The sequence below is a fragment of the Oncorhynchus mykiss genome, chromosome 17 (assembly GCF_013265735.2).
Source record: "Oncorhynchus mykiss isolate Arlee chromosome 17, USDA_OmykA_1.1, whole genome shotgun sequence".
Lineage (NCBI taxonomy): Eukaryota > Metazoa > Chordata > Actinopteri > Salmoniformes > Salmonidae > Oncorhynchus > Oncorhynchus mykiss.
Genome location: NC_048581.1, coordinates 93,846,811 through 93,864,594, shown reverse-complemented (window position 1 = coordinate 93,864,594; position 17,784 = coordinate 93,846,811). Strand labels below are relative to the sequence as shown.

At 42.0% G+C, this 17,784-nt stretch overlaps 1 protein-coding gene across 2 annotated transcripts in view; it reads right to left on the bottom strand.

Annotated features, from left to right (window-relative positions):
• The window catches only part of LOC110494855 (phosphatase and actin regulator 3-like), an 82,796-nt gene that overhangs the window by 24,243 nt on the left and 40,769 nt on the right, over positions 1–17,784 (bottom strand). Inside the window, exons 8-9 of one of the 2 annotated variants that reach the window (XM_036950993.1) lie at positions 4,472–4,625; positions 3,138–3,778 (exon numbers count right to left, since the gene is read on the bottom strand). In XM_036950993.1, the coding sequence (XP_036806888.1) occupies positions 3,664–3,778; positions 4,472–4,625 (269 nt within the window). In that variant the 3' untranslated portion in view covers positions 3,138–3,663. Of the gene's footprint in view, positions 1–3,137; positions 3,779–4,471; positions 4,626–17,784 lie in introns of those variants that run through there. The other variant, XM_036950992.1, reaches the window with a different exon arrangement.

Below are 17,784 nucleotides of genomic sequence, written 5' to 3'. Positions count from 1 at the left end.
GATGGCTACGTAAAATATGGATGAAAACTGTCTGTGTAGATAGAGTACCTCATCAAAACTACCTCAGGCGAGCAATACATTGATGATACTTTAATAATACATCTTCTGCCGATCTACTATTCCAGTGTTTAATTGCTATATTGTAATTACTTCGCCACCATGGCCTATTCATTTCCTTAAGTTACCTCATTTGCACTCACTGTATATAGACTTTGTTTTCTTTTGTTCTACTGTATTATTGACTATGTTTTGTTTATTCCATGTGTAACTCTGTGTTGTTGTATGTGTCGAATTGCTACGCTTTATCTTGGCCAGGTAGCAGTTGCAAATGAGAACTTGTTCTCCACTAGCCTACCTGGTTAAATAAAGGTGAAATAAAAAATAAAATAAATAAGACTTAGCGCACCAGTTGTTTTTGACAAATAGACACACACCCCGACCCGTTTTCTTACCAGACGTAGCTGTTCTGTTCTGCTGATGAACGGAAAACCCAGCCAACTGTCTGTGTTGAATGGTAGAGGAGGGTTACCCACTTGCTGACGAATTCTCACAAGGCACCCACTGTATTTCCATCTTTTCTTCATGCGAATTATGGAGACTTGGACCTGGTCTCAGAGGAGCAGTATATCCTTCGCGTTGGACTCATTAAAGAAAAAGTATTCTTCCAGTTCGAGGTGAGTATCCGCTGTTCTGATATCCAGAAGCTCTTTTCGGTCATAAGAGACGGTAGCAGCAACATTATGTACAAAATAAGTTGCAAACGACGCGGAAAACCCCCCACAAAATAGCAGCCATCCCTTCCGGCGCCATTATGATAGAATGTAAATGTAAGATACCGTGACGAGATTCTGAGGCCCACTGTCGTGCCATTCATCCACCGTTTTAGCATGATAATGCACAACCACATTTCACAAGGATCTGCACGGATCTGCACACAATTCTAGGAAGCTGAAAATGTCCTAGTTCTTCCATGGCCTGCATACTCAGACATGTCACCCATTGAGCATGTTTGGGGTGCTCTGTATTGACGAGTATGACAGTGCATTCGAGTTCCAGCCAATATACAGCAACTTCGCACAGCCATTGAAGAGGAGTGGGACAACATTCCACATGACATAATCAACAGCCTGATCAACTCTATGCAAAGGAGATGCGTCGCGCTGCATGGGGCAAATGATGGTCACACCAGAAACTAACGGATTTCCTAATCCACGCTCCTAACTCTTTAAAAAAAAAAGGTATCAGTGACCAACAGATGCATATCTGTATTCCCAGTCAAGTGAAATCCATAGATTAGGTGCTAATATATTTATTTTAATTGACTGATTTCCTTATTTGAACTGTAACTCTGTAAAATCTTTGAAATTCTTGCATGTTGCATTTATATTTTTATCCAGTGTAGATAGTAAGGTCTAAACTTAAGGACACTTTGCCAGTCTCACATAGGACACGGTATAGCCAAATAAGAGAGAGGAGACAGGAAGAGGATACCTCTGGTATTACTGAGACACAGCCAGAGGAGAGGATACCTCTGGTATTACTGAGACACAGCCAGAGGAGAGGATACCTCTGGTATTACTGAAACACAGCCAGAGGAGAGGATACCTCTGGTATTACTGAGACACAGCCAGAGGAGAGGATACCTCTGGTATTACTGAGACACAGCCAGAGGAGAGGATACCTCTGGTATTACTGAAACACAGCCAGAGGAGAGGATACCTCTGGTATTACTGAGACACAGCCAGAGGAGAGGATACCTCTGGTATTACTGAGGGTAGAGATGTAGATCACTGCGGTAACAGCAAGATTCCACAACAAAACAGGAATGGGAGAGTCAATCAGGGAGAAAATACAATCTACCACCCTGCATACCCGCCTCCATCTCCCTCCTTTTCAGCGAGGGGAGGAGAGCAGCGGTGTGCCATAGAGGAGACATTGATTAGGGCTGTGTGCCATAGAGGAAACATTGATTAGGGCTGTGTGCCATAGAGGAGACATTGATTAGGGCTGTGTGCCATAGAGGAGACATTGATTAGGGCTGTGTGCCATAGAGGAAACATTGATTAGGGCTGTGTGCCATAGAGGAGACATTGATTAGGGCTGTGTGATATAGAGGATACATTGATTAGGGCTGTGTGCCATAGAGGATACATTGATTAGGGCTGTGTGACATAGAGGAGACATTGATTAGGGCTGTGTGACATAGAGGAGACATTGATTAGGGCTGTGTGACATAGAGGAGACATTGATTAGGGCTGTGTGATATAGAGGATACATTGATTAGGGCTGTGTGCCATAGAGGATACATTGATTAGGGCTGTGTGACATAGAGGAGACATTGATTAGGGCTGTGTGACATAGAGGAGACATTGATTAGGGCTGTGTGATATAGAGGATACATTGATTAGGGCTGTGTGACATAGAGGAGACATTGATTAGGGCTGTGTGCCATAGAGGAAACATTGATTAGGGCTGTGTGCCATAGAGGAGACATTTGATTAGGGCTGTGTGATATAGAGGAGACATTGATTAGGGCTGTGTGACATAGAGGAGACATTGATTAGGGCTGTGTGACATAGAGGAGACATTGATTAGGGCTGTGTGACATAGAGGAGACATTGATTAGGGCTGTGTGACATAGAGGAGACATTGATTAGGGCTGTGTGCCGCAGTATTTCAGCTGAGCTGACAACTACAAAGCTATATATAGCACACCAGGATTCCCTTCCCCTCTTCACTTCTCCCCTAGTCTCCTCTTCAAAACCAACTGAGTTTTGCTGTACTCTACAATACACTAAACTGTATTCCCTGGCCATACAGATGTTCTAACAGCACAGAAGATACAAAATACTGACATTTCCCAGGTGATGACGAGGACGCATGACATTCATCATGTCAGTTTAATGCAGTCAAATATTCTTCCCCAGGTGATTTTGAACCAGACGAGTGTGGCTGACTGCATCTGTACACACACACACACACACACACACACACACACACACACACACACACACACACACACACACACACACACACACACACACACACACACACACACACACACACACACACACACACACACACACACACACACACACACACACACAATAATGGTTTTGACTAGAGGTTATTGGTTTTTATGGAACGGTTTTGACAGGAGTTCCAGGTAGGTTGTGCCTACTAGAGAAAATATTGATTTCTCCTTTTTGTTTGGAATGGAATGAGTCGCGTCTCGTCTGTCAAGTCTACACCAATACAAAGGACTCATGTAAAGGTCAGGACATAAACCCTTAAAACGTTGAAAATAACTTCAAAACAACTTTATTATTTTGCGTGGGTTGTATTACCAACATAAATGATCACACACATAATAATATAACAAACAACGAGCTCTGGTTTCTCAAGAAAAGTCCATACCTCGGCCCTAAAAGAGTCCAGACTCAAGTGACCTTAGTCACGCAATGTTTGTCCATTCATGAAGAGTAGCATAAACCCAGTCTCAATCACACAATCAAAATATCAAACTATTTTAACACAAAACCATAAAGAGTATCAAATCTCAATATGTCTTCAACTACAACTGACCACATAACTCATCAATGCACAGATCATACTAAAACAAATGAAATATCATATGCAAAATATATGTAGTCAATCGGTCAGTCAGACAATCCATTCCGCCAACCAGCAAGAAAGGCCCCGAAGAACCAGCGGAGACCAACAGATGTGTAGTCCAAAAGGAAGCAATGATCCGATCCTGGTTAAACATGAGACAAGGCTACAAAGCAGACTTTTAAATACAACAAAACAAACGGAGTAAAGACGCTTCGGAACTGAGGGTTGAACACTTCCTCTTTCGCACCACCATCACAAACCCCTTTTGTGCAGCTGATGCTGGCTATTTAATTGGGAATTAAAGAGGAAGTGCCCTATTGGAAGGAGAAGCACATCTTAGTCGCGGAAACCGAGAAAAGTCTCATCACTTTCCTCTACAAAAATATTCATGACTTTTTGGAGAGAGAGAGAGAGAGAGAGAGAGAGAGAGAGAGAGAGAGAGAGAGAGAGAGAGAGAGAGAGAGAGAGAGAGAGAGAGAGAGAGAGAGAGAGAGAGAGAGAGAGAGAGAGAGAGAGAGAGAGAGAGAGAGAGAGAGAGAGAGAGAGAGAGAGAGAGAGAGAGAGAGAGAGAGAGAGAGAGAGAGAGAGAGAGAGAGAGAGAGAGAGAGAGAGAGAGAGAGAGAGAGAGAGAGAGAGAGAGAGAGAGAGAGAGAGAGAGAGAGAGAGAGAGAGAGAGAGAGAGAGAGAGAGAGAGAGAGAGAGAGAGAGAGAGAGAGAGAGAGAGAGAGAGAGAGTGTGTGTGTCCAGGTCACACTGTGTGTGTAAATAACTAACTTGTCCATTAAATAGATAGATATAGAGAGAGGACTCGCTTGGTCTCTATGTAGACAAGTAGATAGATTGATAGGGGACTCACTTGGCCAGCTTGGTCTCTATGTGCTGTCGTGTCTCCTGTCTCTCCAGGTCTGAGCGAACAGGGAAGATGTTTCTGTCCTCCAGCTCCTGCTGACTGGGCCGGTTACGAAGCTTCACCGTTAACAACTCCTTACGCATCCGCCGCGGCAGGGTGCCTACACACACACACACACACACACACACACACACACACACATTGTAACTCCATTGATAAAGACAGTAAGTACTGGGGCAGGGTGCCTGTCAGTGTTATAACCAGTTATAACCATTTATTACCCATTATTACCACAGTAAGTACCGGGGCAGGGTGCCTGTCAGTGTTATAACCAGTTATAACCATTTATTACCCATTATTACCACAGTAAGTACCGGGACAGGGTGCCTGTCAGTGTTATAACCAGTTATAACCATTTATTACCCATTATTACCACAGTAAGTACCGGGGCAGGGTGCCTGTCAGTGTTATAACCAGTTATAACCATTTATTACCCATTATTACCACAGTAAGTACCGGGGCAGGGTGCCTGTCAGTGTTATAACCAGTTATAACCATCCCTAGAAAGGCCAAAACCTAGGAAGAAACCTAGAGAAGAACCATGCTATGAGGGGTGGCCAGTCCTCTTCTGGCTGTGCCGGGTGGAGATTATAACAGAACATGGCCAAGATGTTCAAATGTTCATAAATGACCAGCATGGTCAAATAATAATAATCACAGTAGTTGTCGAGGGTGCAGCAAGTCAGCACCTCAGGAGTAAATGTCAGTTGGCTTTTCATAGCCAATCATTAAGAGTATCTCTACCACTCCTGCTGTTTCTAGAGACTGGGACAGGTAGTACGTCCAGTGAACAGGTCAGGATTCCATAGCCGCAGGCAGAACAGTTGAAACTGGAACAGCAGCACGGCCAGGTGGACTGGGGACAGCAAGGAGTCATCATGCCAGGTAGTCTTGAGGCATGATCCTAGGGCTCAGGTCCTCTGAGAGAAAGAGAGAAAGAGACTTGCTGGGACCAAAATTGGCATTAATGACCAGTTACCGAAGGAAATTACAGAACGGCGTGAGGTCCTTTAACCAATTGTATCCAATTTTCAAGGAAAATAGATGAAAAGGGAAACGAGTAACTCTCGTCGTCGATAAACTATATATTGATAAACAGTTGTTCAGAGACACAGACTACCCTATGGCTATTTTAAAAACGACTAAGTTCTTATAGACGAGGAAAATAAGGATAATAATACAATAAAACATATGGCTTTTCTATTTATCTTCACATATAACTAACTGGAACACAAAAGCACTAATTCAACATTGTGAAGATAAAAACTCAGTAAACAGAAGACACAGTATGTGTGGATGGATGGTGTGTGTTTATTTTATGTTTGGAAAAGTGTTGCGTTGAGTGAGAAAGGAAATGGTTGCATATCCCAGAACCAATGTATTGCTGTGAGCGGGGGTGTGAGAGGGCTTTCAATGTTGTTCAGATGATGGATATACTTTTATAATGAATTATACATCTTATTTATTTATTGTCCTATCATGGTGGAACAGTGTTTTAAAATAAATTATACATTTTATTAATTTATTGTTCTATCATGGGGAACTACATTTTAAAAATAAACTATATCAAATGTATTTATTTATGATCCTATATTGATGGAACGGTCCACAACCCTATTCCCTAGACACCCACCTGAATGACCCAGATACTAAGGAGAAGTCCCTAACTGTTTTATGGGCCTGCTGTAAGCAGTCTGTATGCAGCCAAAATGCAGTCAGAGACCTAGAGTAGCACTGCCCCCTCAAGATTATGAGCCTGCTTGGCAGAGTTGGTCCTGCAAAGCCAAAGTCCCCTAAAGGGAGAGCATACTATATAAGGAAATTCTCAAAGCTGCTAATGAGAACCTTGGCGGCCTTGTACCTAGCTGGTGGGGATTCCGGTGGGTACCCCACCCAGGCAGTGGCAGTGTTGGTAACACTGGCTGCAGTAACCCATGGGGAGGAGGTCACACTCGGACAATCAGAGAGAAGGCATATTATTGTGGCCCTGGTGGCACAAAATCAAAGGTCTGACTGCACGGAGATGCTTGGGAATATGGTCAATACGGGGGACTGTGTTGTGGGTGTTTCAGGGAATATGGTCAATACGGGGGACTGTGTTGTGGGTGTTTCAGGGAAAATGGTCAATACGGGGGACTGTGTTGTGGGTGTTTCAGGGAATATGGTCAATACGAGGGACCGTGTTGTGGGTGTTTCAGGGAATATGGTCAATACGGGGGACCGTGTTGTGGGTGTTTCAGGGAATATGGTCAATACGGGGGACTGTGTTGTGGGTGTTTCAGGGAATATGGTCAATACGGGGGACTGTGTTGTGGGTGTTTCAGGGAAAAGGTGTACATTTGATTCACCAAATGATATTTTGAAAGAGGAAGTAAAATACTTTAAGAATATGTTTCTGTTTCAGTCTCTTCCATCTCCACCAACTGAAACTAATTGTATGGATTTTTTTCATAATAATAATGTAAAAGTCCTGGTTTTCATAGCTGCTTTTGAAAAGTACGACTGGAGAGTATATACAGTGCCTTGCGAAAGTATTCGGCCCCCTTGAACTTTGCGACCTTTTGCCACATTTCAGGCTTCAAACATAAAGATATAAAACTGTATTTTTTTGTGAAGAATCAACAACAAGTGGGACACAATCATGAAGGGGAATGACATTTATTGGATATTTCAAACTTTTTTAACAAATCAAAAACTGAAAAATTGGGCGTGCAAAATTATTCAGCCCCCTTAAGTTAATACTTTGTAGCGCCACCTTTTGTTGCGATTACAGCTGTAAGTCGCTTGGGGTATGTCTCTATCAGTTTTGCACATCGAGAGATGGAAATTATTCCCATTCCTCCTTGCAAAACAGCTCGAGCTCAGTGAGGTTGGATGGAGAGTATTTGTGAACAGCAGTTTTCAGTTCTTTCCACAGATTCTCGATTGGATTCAGGTCTGGACTTTGACTTGGCCATTCTAACACCTGGATATGTTTATATTTGAACCATTCCATTGTAGATGTTGCTTTATGTTTTGGATCATTGTCTTGTTGGAAGACAAATCTCCGTCCCAGTCTCAGGTCTTTTGCAGACTCCATCAGGTTTTCTTCCAGAATGGTCCTGTATTTGGCTCCATCCATCTTCCCATCAATTTTAACCATCTTCCCTGTCTCTGCTGAAGAAAAGCAGGCCCAAACCATGATGCTGCCACCACCATGTTTGACAGTGGGGATGGTGTGTTCAGCTGTGTTGCTTTTACACCAAACATAACGTTTTGCATTGTTGCCAAAAAGTTAATTTTGGTTTCATCTGACCAGAGCACCTTCTTCCACATGTTTGGTGTGTCTCCCAGGTGGCTTGTGGCAAACTTTAAACAACACTTTTTATGGATATCTTTAAGAAATGGCTTTCTTCTTGCCACTCTTCCATAAAGGCCAGATTTGTGCAATATACGACTGATTGTTGTCCTATGGACAGAGTCTCCCACCTCAGCTGTAGATCTCTGCAGTTCATCCAGAGTGATCATGGGCCTCTTGGCTGCATCTCTGATCAGTCTTCTCCTTGTATGAGCTGAAAGTTTAGAGGGACGGCCAGGTCTTGGTAGATGTGCAGTGGTCTGATACTCCTTCCATTTCAATATTATCGCTTGCACAGTGCTCCTTGGGATGTTTAAAGCTTGGGAAAAATGTTTGTATCCAAATCCGGCTTTAAACTTCTTCACAACAGTATCTCGGACCTGCCTGGTGTGTTCCTTGTTCTTCATGATGCTCTCTGCGCTTTTAACGGACCTCTGAGACTATCACAGTGCAGGTGCATTGATACGGAGACTTGATTACACACAGGTGGATTGTATTTATCATCATTAGTCATTTAGGTCAACATTGGATCATTCAGAGATCCTCACTGAACTTCTGGAGAGAGTTTGCTGCACTGAAAGTAAAGGGGCTGAATAATTTTGCACGCCCAATTTTTCAGTTTTTGATTTGTTAAAAATGTTTGAAATATCCAATAAATGTCATTCCACTTCATGATTGTGTCCCACTTGTTGTTGATTCTTCACAAAAAAATACAGTTTTATATCTTTATGTTTGACGCCTGAAATGTGGCAAAAGGTCGCAAAGTTCAAGGGGGCCGAATACTTTCGCAAGGCACTGTATAAAGGCCTAGAATATTTTAATTTTGGGCAATCTCTTATAAAATGGGTTAAAGTTATGTATAGTAACCATAGGTGTAAAATAGTAAATAATGGCTACATCTCAGAAATGGAGTAAACAATAAACAAGTCAATAACACAGTAGGAAAAACAGGGGGGGAAAGAGTCTATATACATTGTGTGCAAAAGGCATGAGGAGGTAGGCGAATAATTACAATTGAGCAGATTTACACTGGAGTGATAAATGATCAGATGGTCATGTGCAGGTAGAGATACTGGTGTGCAAAAGAGCAGAAAAGTAAATAAATAAAAACAGTATGGGGATGAGGTAGGTAAATTGGGTGGGCTATTTACCGATGGACTATGTACAGCTGCAGCGATCGGTTAGCTGCTCAGATAGCCGATGTTTAAAGTTGGTGAGGGAGATAAAAGTCCCCAACTTTAGCGATTTTTGCAATTAGTTCCAGTCACAGGCAGCAGAGAACTGGAAGGAAAGGCGGCCAAATGAGGTGTTGGCTTTAGGGATGATCAGTGAGATACACCTGCTGGAGCGCGTGCTACGGGTGGGTGTTGCCATCGTGACCAGTGAACTGAGATAAGGCGGAGCTTTACCTAGCATGGACTTGTAGATGACCTGGAGCCAGTGGGTCTGGCGACGAATATGTAGCGAGGGCCAGCCGACTAGAGCATACAGGTCGCAGTGGTGGGTGGTATAAGGTGCTTTAGTAACAAAACGGATGGCACTGTGATAAACTGCATCCAGTTTTCTGAGTACAGTATTGGAAGCTATTTTGTAGATGACATCGCCGAAGTCGGGGATTGGTAGGATAGTCAGTTTTACTAGGGTAAGTTTGGAGGCGTGAGTGAAGGAGGCTTTGTTTTGCGAAATAGAAAGCCGACTCTAGATTTTTATTTTAGATTGGAGATGTTTGATATGAGTCTGGAAGGAGAGTTTACAGTCTAGCCAGACACCTAGGTACTTATAGATGTCCACATATTCTAGGTCGGAACCATCCAGGGTGGTGATGCTAGTCGGGCGTGCGGGTGCAGGCAGCAAACGGTTGAAAAGCATGCATTTGGTTTTACTAGCGTTTAAGAGCAGTTGGAGGCCACGGAAGGAGTGTTGTATGGCATTGAAGCTCGTTTGGAGGTAAGATAGCACAGTGTCCAAGGAAGGGCTAGAAGTATATAGAATGGTGTCGTCTGCGTAGAGGTGGATCAGGGAATCGCCCGCAGCAAGAGCAACATCATTGATATATACAGAGAAAAGAGTCGGCCCGAGAATTGAACCCTGTGGCACCCCCATAGAGACTGCCAGAGGACCGGACAACATGCCCTCCGATTTGACACACTGAACTCTGTCTGCAAAGTAGTTGGTGAACCAGGCAAGGCAGTCATTAGAAAAACAGAGGCTACTGAGTCTGCCGATGAGAATATGGTGATTGACAGAGTCGAAAGCCTTGGCCAGGTCGATGAAGACGGCTGCACAGTACTGTCTTTTATCGATGGCGGTTATGATATCAGTTAGTACCTTGAGCGTGGCTAAGGTGCACCCGTGACCGGCTCGGAAACCAGATTGCATAGCGGAGAAGGTACGGTGGGATTCGAGATGGTCAGTGATCTGTTTGTTGACTTGGCTTTCGAAGACCTTAGATAGGCAGGGCAGGATGGATATAGGTCTGTAACAGTTTGGGTCCAGTTTGTCTCCCCCTTTGCAGAGAGGGATGACCGTGGCAGCTTTCCAATCCTTGGGGATCTCAGACGATATGAAAGAGAGGTTGAACAGGCTGGTAATAGGGGTTGCGACAATGGCGGCGGATAGTTTCAGAAATAGAGGGTCCAGATTGTCAAGCCCAGCTGATTTGTACGGGTCCAGGTTTTGCAGCTCTTTCAGAACATCTGCTATCTGGATTTGGGTAAAGGAGAAGCTGGGAAGGCTTGGGCGAGTAGCTGCGGGGGGGCGGAGCTGTTGGCCGAGGTTGGAGTAGCCAGGAGGAAAGCATGGCCAGCCGTTGAGAAATGCTTGTTGAAGCTTTCGATTATCATGGATTTATCGGTGGTGACCGTGTTACCTAGCCTCAGTGCAGTGGGCAGCTGGGAGGAGGTGCTCTTGTTCTCCATGGACTTTACAGTGTCCCAGAACTTTTTGGAGTTAGAGCTACAGGATTCAAATTTCTGCCTGAAAAAGCTTGCCTTTGCTGACTGCGTGTATTGGTTCCTGGCTTCCCTGAACAGTTGCATATCGCGGGGACAATTCGATGCTATTGCAGTCCGCCACAGGATGTTTTTGTGCTGGTCGAGGGCAGTCAGGTCTGGAGTGAACCAAGGGCTATATCTGTTCTTAGTTCTGCATTTTTTGAACGGAGCATGCTTATCTAAGATGGTGAGGAAGTTACTTTTAAAGAATGACCAGGCATCCTCAACTGACGGGATGAGGTCAATATCTTTCCAGGATACACGGGCCAGGTCGATTAGAAAGGCCTGCTGCAGATGTATTTTAGGGAGCGTTTGACAGTGAAGAGGGGTGGTCGTTGGACCGCGGACCCGTAGCGGATACAGGCAATGAGGCAGTGATCGCTGAGATCCTGATTGAAGACAGCAGAGGTGTATTTGGAGGGCCAGTTGGTCAGGATAATGTTTATGAGGGTGCCCTTGTTTACAGATTTAGGGTGGGTTCCTTGATGATTTGTGTGAGATTGAGGGCATCTAGCTTAGATTGTAGGACTGCTGTGGTGTTAAGCATATCCCAGTTTAGGTCACCTAACAGAACAAACTCTGAAGCTAGATGGGGGGCGATCAATTCACAAATGGTTTCCAGGGCACAGCTGGGAGCTGAGGGGGGTCGGTAGCAGGCGGCAACAGTGAGAGACTTATTTCTGGAGAGAGTAATTTTTAAAATTAGTAGTTCGAACTGTTTGGGTATGGACCTGGAAAGTATGACATTACTTTGCAGGCTATCTCTGCAGTAGACTGCAACTCCTCCCCCTTTGACAGTTCTATCTTGACGGAAAATGTTATAGTTGGGTATGGAAATCTCTGAATTTTTGGTGGCCTTCCTAAGCCAGGATTCAGACACGGCAAGGACATCAGGGTTGGCAGAGTGTGCTAAAGCAGTGAGTAAAACACATTTAGGGGGGAGGCTTCTGATGTTGACATGCATGAAACCAAGGCTTTTTTGATCACAGAAGTCAACTAATGAGGGTGCCTGGGGACATGCAGGGCCTAGGTTTATCTATTTATTATTGCCATCGAAATGTTAGCTGTTAAGATTAGATCAAACAATAATATTAAGGGATTAAAACTAAGGTGTCATTGTACGCTGATGATTCATGTTTTCTTTCAAATCCACAATTAGAATCTCTCCACGGCCTCATAGAGGAGATACTTTTGCTATCCTCTCTGGATTAAAACCAAATTATGATGAGTGTACTATATTACGTATTGGATTTTTAAAAAAATGCTAATTTTACATTACCTAGTAGTTTACCAATTAAATAGTCTGACAGAGATGTGGACATACTCAGTATACAAATCCCAAAAGAAAGAAATGATCTCACTCCAATACATTTTTATAGAAAGTTAGCAAAAATAGATAAGATGTTGTTACCATGGAAAGGAAAATACCTGTCTATTTGTGGAAAAATCACCCTGATTACAGTTTTTTACAATCACTTTGGCACTAATTTCGGAACCTTGATGTCATTTTTCAAAACTCTAGACACAAAACTCACAAGCAATGATCAAAATGCAAAAAGCTAAGATCATTTGTTCATTGAACTAAAATCACCTGTTCAAAATACCACAACTTAAAATCAAAGTATTACCATTTCAAAATGCAATTCAGACATTACATCTGAGATGTCTGTCTATTCATTTCATTACAATGATCTAACTATCAATTGATACAACTGCTCAAAATGATAAGTAACTGTTGCGTTACTCTTAATGCATAGATTTACGGAAACTGATGAACAATATTCCATGTTTAGATCATGAGAGTTTCAGGATAAGGAGATCCATTGACACCAATTACCGTGGACCATGAACCAATTGGACTACATTATCTATGGATGTAATATTTCATCATCATTCTTTATCAGACACTGTTTCTATGGTCCCATGTACCACTTTTCCAGACCATATTTTCAGATTTGACATTACTATACACTCACCGGCCACTGCATTAGGTACACCTATCTAGTACTGGGTATGACCCCTTTTTGCCTCCACAACAGCCTGAATTATTCATGGTGTTGTACGTTAAGAGATGCCCTTCTGCACACGACTGTTTTAAACAGCTGTTATTTGAGCATTTGTGGTCTTTCTGTTAGCCTGAATGAGTCTGGACATTCTCCTCTGACCTCTCTCATTAACACTGAATGTGTTTTGTTTATCGCACCATTCTCTGTAAACTCTAGAGACTGTAGTGCGTAAAAATCCTAGGAAGGCAGCTGTTTCTGAGATGCTGGAATCACCATGTGTGGCATCAACAATCATACACGGTCAAAGTTGCTTAGATTACGCATCTTGCCCCTTCTAATGTTTGGTCGAACAACATCTTTAGCTCTCTACACTATATACTCTATATATTGAGTTGCAGGCAGCCACATGATTCGCTGTTTGAATGTAACCTTCCTTGATGAGCTAAATCAGGTCTGTAGAGCTGATGGCGTGACCTATGTCATTGTGTGGGAAAATGACAAGGTCCACCATGCTCAAATGGTGCAAGCATGGTTTCAGGCCCATCCACAATTTACTACCCTGTACTTACCCCCATACTCTCCTATTCCTTAACCCGATTGAGGAATTTTTCTCCACATGGAGGTGGAAGAGTATATGATAGGCGTTCTCACGAACAAGCCGCCCTTCTCCAGGCCATGGATGACGCATGCAATGACATCACGGCAGACCAGTGTCAGGCCTGGTTTCGCCATGCCCGAAGATTCTTACCAAGATGATTGGCTAATGAAAACATCTATTGTGATGTGGATGAGAACCTGTGGCCAACTCCACAAGACAGGGTTGAGGGAAATATAAAAGTACAGTAATCAATCCTTTGTTTTGCTTTTTACAGTAAGCCAGGTGAGGAACACTGCAGTGATGTTTTACAGTAAGCCAGGTGAGGAACACTGCAGTGATGTTTTTTCAGTAAGCCAGGTGAGGAACACTGCAGTGATGTTTTACAGTAAGCCAGGTGAGGAACACTGCAGTGATGTTTTACAGTAAGCCAGGTGAGGAACACTGCAGTGATGTTTTACAGTAAGCCAGGTGAGGAACACAGCAGTGATGTTTTACAGTAAGCCAGGTGATGTTTTACAGTAAACCAGGTGAGGAACACTGCAGTTGATGTTTTACTGTAGTTTTCTTTCTTTTTTGTAGCTAATTATTTTTGCTTTGATTCAAAGAATCCTATGTTGTGATTTTATTGTATTTCATCAAAACATTTCATATTTTGTTCAATGATTCCACTGTGTCTGTAGTATTCTCTCTACTAGTCCTTTTACAGTGATGTATTTACGTGGAGTACCATAATGAAACATGTATCACACATTTTGTACTACAATATTTAATGATTGTACGAACAACTACACAGTGAAACTATCTTGTGTGTCTTGTGTGTGGGTGATCTAAATGAGTGCTCCTGTGGTATTTCATGATACATTAGTTATTTGAACCAATGATTCTGAAAGTGCAAGATTTCTTTAAAGATATGAATGCACAATGCAATGTTTTGAACTGTGTTACAAGTGATGACCGGTTTGAGTTTTGAAAAATGACCACAAGGTTCTGAAATTAGTGCCAAAGGGATTGTAAAAAACTGTAACTCTTTAGTCATATCACAGTTTACCCTGATTAACTCTTTAGTCATATCACAGTTTACCCTGATTAACTCTTTAGTCATATCACAGTTTACCCTGATTAACTCTTTAGTCATATCACAGTTTACCCTGATTAACTCTTTAGTCATATCACAGTTTACCCTGATGAACTCTTTAGTCATATCACAGTTTACCCTGATTAACTCTTTAGTCATATCACAGTTTACCCTGATTAACTCTTTAGTCATATCATAGTTTACCCTGATTAACTCTTTAGTCATATCCCAGTTTATCCTGATTAACTCTTTAGTTATATCACAGTTTACCCTGATGAACTCTTTAGTCATATCCCAGTTTACCCTGATTAACTCTTTAGTCATATCACAGTTTACCCTGATTAACTCTTTAGTCATATCCCAGTTTACCCTGATTAACTCTTTAGTCATATCACAGTTTACCCTGATTAACTCTTTAGTCATATCACAGTTTACCCTGATTAACTCTTTAGTCATATCACAGTTTACCCTGATTAACTCTTTAGTCATACCCCAGTTTACCCTGATTAACTCTTTAGTCATATCCCAGTTTACCCTGATTAACTCCTTAGTTATATCACAGTTTACGTATTTGCTTATGGTTTTGCCTACAGCTAGTGACCTGCTTTTTAAATTATATGAACAAAAAAGATTCCATTTTATTTGTAATAGCAAGCCAGACACAATTAAAAGGGCCTATTTATACAACGAGTATGAATTCGGAGGGCAGAAATGATTAAACATTAAAGCATTAGACCTCTCACTAAAGGCATCAGTCATACAAAATACATTTTTCAAAAAGGTATAATTTTAGTGAATGATATCATAAATAGGGCTGGTGGAGTTATGTCACACATGCAGCTAACACAGACATATGGAAATGTCTGCTCTCCCCAAAATTACAACCAACTAATTGCAGCGTGATAAATAAAATGGAAAATGGAAGAGGCAAGTAGAAGGGGAAAAACGTAAGGAACTTGTTTGTCGGCCCTGTATTAAAGAACATAAATGGTTAAAGAAAAGTGTGATATATTAAAACATATACTAATTTCATTTAAGGACCAAAAAACTGACAGCTGTGCCATATAAATGGCAAAATAGTTGGGAAGAGATTTTCGATGTACCCGTTCCATGGCACATGGTTTATAAATTGATACGCTAAACAACACCGGAGTAAAGACTTCAGATTTTTCAATTTAAATTACTATACGAAATCCATGCAACCAATAGAATGTTATATATATGGGGGATACAATCTTCCCAGCTCTGCAAACTTTGCTGTGAGGAGGCAGAGTCATTAGATAATTTATTTTGGTGCTGTGTACTGTAATTCAGCTTTTAGCTGCCAAGTACAGCCCACATGTGAAAAACAATTCATTAAACAACTACTATGGGATAACGTTTATTGCAACTCTATTGATAAAGACAGTGAATGTATTTATACTGTGAACAATGTATTATATAGTGCCAGGGGCTGGTATAGTAGTAGTACTACTGCATTGGACCACATATCCCCCTGGAGGCAGTGGTTCCATTCCCCATTCGGTTACCCTTTATCCCTCTCGTCTCATAATCTACTCCTAAATAAAGGAAACAATCACATAGTGTCTTAATAGGGCGTTGGGCCTCCACAAGCCATAACAGCTTCAATGCACCTCCTTGGCATAGATTCTACAAGTGTCTGGAACTCTGTTGGAGGGATGTGAAAACATTCTTCCACGAGAATTTCCATCATTTGGTGTCTTGATGATGGTGGTGGAAAATGTCTCCAAAATCTCCCAGAAGTGTTCAATTGGGTGACAGAGACACACCTCCTTTGAGACCCTTCTTTTAACGTCACTGAGATCTCTTCTTCTAAAGTCACTGAGATCTCTTCTTTTAAAGTCACTGAGATCTCTTCTTTTAAAGTCACTGAGATCTCTTCTTTTAAAGTCACTGAGATCTCTTCTTTTAAAGTCACTGAGATCTCTTCTTTTAAAGTCACTGAGATCTCTTCTTTTAAAGTCACTGAGATCTCTTCTTCTAAAGTCACTGAGATCTCTTCTTCTTGACATAATAGACAAAATAATGAGCAACTCTGTAATTTTACGCATGATGGAATGTTAATTGCTTAATTAACTCAGGAATCATACCTGTGTGAAAGCACGTGCTTTAAATATACTTTGTATCCCTCATTACTCATGTGTTTCCTTTGTTTTGGCACTTACGTTCCAGTTCTCTGCTGCCTGTGACTGGAACGAATTGCAAAAATCGCTGAAGTTGGAGACTTTTATCTCCCTCACCAACTTCAAACATCTGCTATCTGAGCAGCTAACCGATCGCTGCAGCTGTACATAGTCTATCGGTAAATAGCCCACCCATTTTCACCTACCTCATCCCCATACTGTTTTTATTTATATATTTTTCTGCTCTTTTGCACACCAATATACCTGTACATAACCATCTGATCATTTATCACTCCAGTGTTAATCTGCATAATTGTAATTATTTGCCTACCTTCTCATGCCTTTTGCACACAATGTATATATAGACTCCCCATTTTTCTACTGTGTTATTGACTTGTTAATTGTTTACTCCATGTGTAACTCTGTGTTGTCTGTTCACACTGCTATGCTTTATCTTGGCCAGGTCGCAGTTGCAAATGAGAACTTGTTCTCAACTAGCCACCTGGTTAAATGAAGGTGAAATAAAAAATAATAATAAATAAAATTACCCGTTTGTCTATCGATAAAACTCATAAACACAATTCAAATATATAACAAAAACATTAATCCAGCAAACGGCATCCTTATCCGTGTCCTCAGAACATGTGCAGACCAGTCGGCTAGAGTGTTTACATATTCAATCGCTCCCTATCCCAGTCTGCTGTCTCCACTTGCTTAAAGATGGCCACCATTGTTCCTGTACCCAAGAAAGCAAAGGCAACTGAACTAAATGACTATTGCCCCATAGCACTCACTTCTGTCATCATGAAGTGCTTTGAGAGGCTAGTCAAGGATCATATCACCTTCACCTTATCTGACACCCTAGACCCACTTCAGTTTGCATACCACCCCAATAGATCCACAGACGATGCAATCTCCATCCCACTGCACACTGCCCTATCCCATCTGGTCAAGAAGAATACCTATGTAATAATGCTGTTCATTGACTACAGCTCAGCATTCAACACCATGATACCCTCCAAGCTCATTATTAAGCTTGAGGCACTGGGTCTCAACCCTGCCCTGTGCAATTGGGTCCTGAACTTCCTGATGGGCCGCCCCGAGGT